The sequence below is a fragment of the Sinocyclocheilus grahami genome, unplaced genomic scaffold (genome assembly GCF_001515645.1).
Source record: "Sinocyclocheilus grahami isolate Dianchi unplaced genomic scaffold, SAMN03320097.WGS_v1.1 scaffold1487.1, whole genome shotgun sequence".
Lineage (NCBI taxonomy): Eukaryota > Metazoa > Chordata > Actinopteri > Cypriniformes > Cyprinidae > Sinocyclocheilus > Sinocyclocheilus grahami.
In genome coordinates this window covers 91,593-97,581 of record NW_015506666.1, presented here as the reverse complement: position 1 = coordinate 97,581, position 5,989 = coordinate 91,593, and the positions used below count along the sequence as shown (strand labels likewise).

The following is a 5,989-nucleotide window of genomic DNA, read 5'->3' as shown; positions in this document are numbered from 1 at the left end:
CCTATCACACAAACAAGAGTCCTGTTTTTTTCCCGAATATCTGCAAGATCGCAAATGTACAATAAACAACAACTTACAGAGTAACTTTCAGACACAAAATTCCGTTTTGCTCCGTCAGAAAGAAGATAGAACAAACAGCAGAACCGCTGCGTCTCCGAACAACAGTGTGTTTTGTTCCTCAGCGTTACACGGACCAGCAAGTGATTCAATCAGGCTATAAGTACAGTCGTTTGCAAAGTTAAATGAATCAACTTTTTAAACGAATCGGTTGATTCAACTCACTCATTAAGACAGTCACTTGCTGCCACCTACTGGCGGTTGTAGTTTCATATTTAAAAAAGTAGCTTATTTCATTTTTGCAATCATTTAATATTTCTACATTAAAATGTTATATTTAAACAACATTTATGCACAAACCATCTATGAATTTTGTTGATAGTGATTTCATTTGATTGTTAATAGCCAGCATGTCTTTTCATCCGATTCAATTTATTGATTAAATAAGAACCTGACATAAGAGGACACAGATATGACAATAACTTTTATAATACTAATAAGCCAACATCTCTGGGTTTTTGTTGTTATTGTTGTTGCTCAGAGTTATTTCAGGGTTTTGATCTCTCAACTGAGAGAACACATCCTGCTTATTATATTACAATGAATATTTAATATTACATTAAACTTTGACTATAGCCTAGACATGTTGCATATTAATTGTACTATTTATGAACCTCAAAGCATATGTTTGTGTATTTTGTGTTACTCCATAATGATGTTCTATTTGAGGGCATTTGTATTGTACAGTAGGTATAGGGCCCAAACATAACCTCGAGCCCAGGGGCCCCCGTCCCCCTAAATCCTGCACTGTGTCATTTTATATCGTTCACAAAAGAAAGAGGTCGGATAATGCATTCTGGTAGGTTTCCATTTTATAAATAAATAAATAAATATATATATATATTTGTCAGTGACAGAGTCCCATCAGTCAGTCCACACTCTGCTGCCTCCTGATATGCCCTGTCAGACCCATTCGGTGCTGGGACAGAAACGCGCTGACTCGGTTTCTCTGCTGGTAAAGCACAGGGTGCCAGCATAGACATGTCTATGGGTGCCACGGCTCAGTCAGATTAGTGGGTAGCATGGATTGTGACGTAAGGGTTTAGGAAGCGTCGCGTTGACTTCATGCAAAGCAGACGAGCGCTTCATCCGGACGCGAGCAGACCGAGCCGCTCTCCTCCAGCTGACCGACGCCGGCATGAGTCCACCGACACCGACCTGAAGGACAAACAGCAGAATGGCCGCGTATCTGGAGGTAAGAGACGCCGGCGCGCCTTGCCGCTGTTGCTTTATTGAGCGAGACGCGCGTCGGATGGAGACTCTTCGCGTTTCGACAGGTTCATGAGGTGTGGTTCGGCACTATATGTCCGCAAACTCCTAAATTATTCATACAACTCATTAGCTTTGTTTTTTAGACCGCACGTTTGAGCTGATCTGTCATGAAAAGCTTAATTAACGCCCAGAAAGAGAGTGGTTTTGTAAACGCGAACGCCGTAATTGATCGCGTTCTAAACCGGTTTGAACGCAAGAGCGGGTGCGTTAGATCAGCGTGCAGTGTTTAAAGTAATTACCAAAAAAAAAATATATATAGATGATGACAGGTTTCTCTCTCTCACTCACACACACACACACACACACACACACACACACACAGGTTTGTTTTTGTGAGAAGTGGGGACATCCCATAGGCGTAATGGTTTTTTCTACTGTACAGACCGTATATTCTATTGCCCTACACCAACCCTACCCCTAAACCTACCCCTCACAGGAAACTTTGTGCTATTTCAGATTTTCAATACACTCCATTCTGTGTGATTAATAAGCGTTTTGAAAAGTGGGGACATGGGGTAATATCCTGAAAAGTCACCTTCTCCTTGTAATCCCTATGTTATTGTCATTATACAAATTTATGTCCTCATTTGTCACAAAAACGCGTACACACACACACACACACACATATATATATATATATATATATATATATCTCTAAGTAACCTGTCATCATTTTCTCACCCTTAACACAAAAGAGGAAATTTTGCTCTCTTCCATAAAATGAAAACAAAAACTACAGCTGTCAAGCTCCAACAAATGATACAAAAATGACTCTAAAATGACCATAAATGTAGACCATGCGACCGATGTGCTGTATTGTAATGCTGCCTTCACTTGTGTGAATTATAATTGCACATGGACTTGGAAGCTGCACACCCCCTCAAATCATATTTAGACTGGGAATGTCCAACAAGCACGTGAAAGGCAATTTCAGTTCTCTAAACCAGAGCTTTGTGTTGATATTAGTGAAATTTTGCGGGTAAAGAAAGCTCCATAGTCTATTATCATTAGTGTGTATGAATCATAGCTCACACAGAAGTCACATTCAAACTACGCAGCTTTCTGTTGGTCTGTGCAGCGAATTAGCGTGTTCAACTTGAACCTGATGGGAAATCTGCGAGAGGAAATGTTACACACTCGTGCGAAATTCACAATCTTGGATATTCCTATTAAAATGACTGAATTTTTTTCAAATGGGACTGCACCTTAAAGGGATAGTTCACCCAAAAATGAAAATGTGATGTTTATCTGCTTACCCCGAGGGCATCCAAGATGTAGGTGACTTTGTTTCTTCAGTAGAACACATATTATGATTTTTAACTCCAGCCGTTGCAGTCCATCAGTCGTATAATGCATGGCAATGGTAACAAAATCTATGAGAGTAAAAAAAACATGCACAGATAAATCCAAATTAAACCCTGCGGCTCGTGACGACACATTGATGTCCTAAGACACGAAACGATCGGTTTGTGCCAGAAACTGAACAGTATTTATATCATATTTTACCTCTAATACACCACTATGTCCAACTGTCTTTGGGCGCACGCACGACATCCGGTGCGCGAGGTGTGTACGCGCCCTGGTGTAGTTTACGCAAGCGCCGGAAGTGATCTCTCGCGCGTATATTTCACTCATTGTTTACACAGTGCACAAACATTGTAGGTACGATGGCTAATCAAAATGGTACTTACTTGCGCTTATCCGGATTGTTCAAACCGACTTAAAACTAAAAGATTACGTTCTCTCGCGCGAACTCATTCGGGAGTGGTGACTTTCCACGTATTCCCAACTTCTGAGCCTGCTCGCGTGAAGTTATGGTTGATTGCTCTTCGGCTGGATATCAACACACCCATTAACGTAAACTACGCCAGAGCGCGTACACACCTCACGCACCGGATGCCGTGCGCGCACTCAAAGCAGTTGGACATAGTGGTGTATTAGAGGTAAACTATCCCTTTAACTCTTTGTCGCCAAAAAACAAAGAAAAAAGTGAGTATAATAAGTGAGTGAGTATATCAAAATATTCATATTTTGGTGAAAAACCTACATATTTAAAAATATATATATTTTTATGTGTCGACTACTACTTTAATGACTGGATTGCACCTGCAAAAAGTTTCAGCATAACACTAAATGTGTCTGCACCTTAACTTTTTGTCACTAAAAAATGTTGATTGCGAGTAGATTGAATATTCATATTCTTACTTAATGGTAAGTAAAGGATGACATTTAAATATATATATATACCAGCAGTGAGTCTGCGTGTGTGAGTCTGGGTTGGGAGTGAGAGAGAGAGTGTGTGTGTGTGTGTATGTTTGAGTCTGTGTCTGTATGTAAGAGTCTGTGTGTAAGAGGCTGTGTCTGTGAGTCTGTATGTGAGTGTGTGTCTATATGTAAGAGTCTGTGTGTGTGTATGTGTGCAAGTCTGTGTGTGTGTGTGTGTGAATCTGTGTGTGAGAGAGTCTGTGTCTGTATGTGAGAGTCTTTTTGTGTGTATGTGTGTGTGTGAAATTTTAATGATTTTAATGCAAAATAATGTTAAATGTGACTGCACCTTAACTCTTTTTTTTAAGGTTAAGGTGCAGGAAGCTTATAAACTCCAATACATTGAAAAAAAAAATGTGTAGGATTTAATTTGATTTCAATACAAAGAAACAACAAGTAGCACATTGAACTGCAATGTAAACGTGAACATTTGAAATAGTATTTTCTTGTAAAACATACTCTAATAATCGTTTTTTTAATTTATAACTTCGAAAAGTCATTTTTACAATGTGTAACTCGAGTAGATTAAATAACTGTAGTTCCTCGAAATATCGTAAGTCTCAGTGTTTCTTTAAAGATGTTCTAATAGCTTTTTTTAATGTTTTTTTTTTAGATAGCTGATGACAGCAAAGGGCACGAACTGAGTCTTTTCTGTGTACCGAAACACTACGAGGAGCATTTGGACAGTGTCATTATACCCAATGGCCTCATTAAGGACAGGTGCGTTTAACTGATGAGCACGACTTTAATCTGTAATGCACAAACAGTATCATTGCTTTTCTGTCTTTAATACAGGATTGTATTTGGTTGTTACGGTGAGATTGGGAAGTGTTCTTTTGTGAAGCGATACAGTTGTGTTATTGCCGTGGCCGTGAAATGCCCTCGATAGTAAAAGAGCCCTGTGTTCCCCCTGTTTAGTTAATGATGTTAGTGCAGTACGAGAGGCATGTCAGTTGAATTTGGCTTTCCCGTTTATTTGTTTAACAAATTTCCCTAAGAACCTCTTGACTGACATTTTTGGCACGGCTTCAGCCAGTTTTAATGAAAGCATTAATGTCTAAACACTCTGCCTTTCAATTCTGATTTTCTCTGCAGGACTGAAAGGTTGGCCAGAGATATCGTTCGGGACATGGGCGGGCATCATATCGTGGCCCTTTGCGTTCTGAAAGGAGGGTACAAGTTCTTTGCGGACCTGATGGATTACATCAAGACATTGAATCAAAACAGAGATAAATCTGTGCCACTGACTGTGGATTTCATCAGACTAAAGAGCTACTCGAATGATCAGTCTACAAACTGTGTGAAGGTTATCGGTGGAGATGAATTATCTGCCCTTACTGGCAAAAATGTGCTCATAGTAGAGAGACGAGAGACCGGTGAGTGGTGCAGGTGTCGCTCATTATCAATTACTCCACCGGCCTCGCTCCGTTCCCACAGCTCTCGGCCCCGCCCCCACTCGTCACAAACAGGTCCATTGCTTTCGGTTCAAAAACACTAACTGAATGTCAATCAAGATACAGCAACATTGAAAGAGAAATGCTTGCTATTGTGTATGGTATGCAGCGATATCACACATACTTATATGGCAAATCATTCATTGTGGTATTTATTGAAAGACATGTGAGACACATTAAATCCATCATCAAAAAACAATACAACACAAAGGAGATGTACAAGTAGCCTTGTTGCAGGCGCGAGCGACGCCCATTGACAGTGATCTACCATCTCCTGCAGAATTGCTCCTTGGCAGACCTATCACCACACCTCTACCAAGTCATGCAGATCCAGGGAAACTGGAACACAGACAACACCTGGGGAAAAAAATCAACAATGATGAAAACACATTATGATCAGTGTAGGGGTAGAGACTTACCTCCACTGTTCCACGGACAGTGTGTAAGAGTGCTGGACAAGGAGAGGAGAACATGGCACCCAGGGAATATTGTGGAAAAGTGCAGGGAGCCACTTGGTTCAAACACCAAATGGAAACACAATCAGACGTACCAGGAGCCATCTTCGTGAGATGTATGCAACACAAACACAGAACATCCAGAAGAAAGTGCAATTCGCCGAAACACCTAAAAGAGATGTGGTTGAAAAAAGCCACAAAGATACAGTCGAAAGAAAAATCACTCAACCTCTTGAGACAGCAGTACCAACATGCACAAGGTCTGGACGAATCATAATTAAGCCAGTGCAATACAAGGAATATGTGTAAAGCTGAATGAAAAGTTAAGCAGAAAAAAGAGTTCCAAATATGGACTGAATGTTTATTTCTGTTGTTATTTTATTAATGTTCATTACTGTTATAATGTGCACTCCACTGAAAAAAAAA

General features: G+C 40.2%; 1 protein-coding gene across 1 annotated transcript in view; it reads left to right on the top strand.

The window, feature by feature from the left end:
- The first annotated feature begins 1,013 nt into the window (after positions 1 to 1,013).
- Positions 1,014 to 5,989, top strand: part of LOC107570647 (hypoxanthine-guanine phosphoribosyltransferase-like) — a 22,383-nt gene continuing 17,407 nt past the window's right edge. The window contains exons 1-3 of the mRNA XM_016256899.1: positions 1,014 to 1,312; positions 4,268 to 4,374; positions 4,750 to 5,030. Of these exons, the coding sequence (XP_016112385.1) occupies positions 1,295 to 1,312; positions 4,268 to 4,374; positions 4,750 to 5,030 (406 nt within the window). The 5' untranslated portion in view covers positions 1,014 to 1,294. The remainder of the gene's footprint in view (positions 1,313 to 4,267; positions 4,375 to 4,749; positions 5,031 to 5,989) is intronic.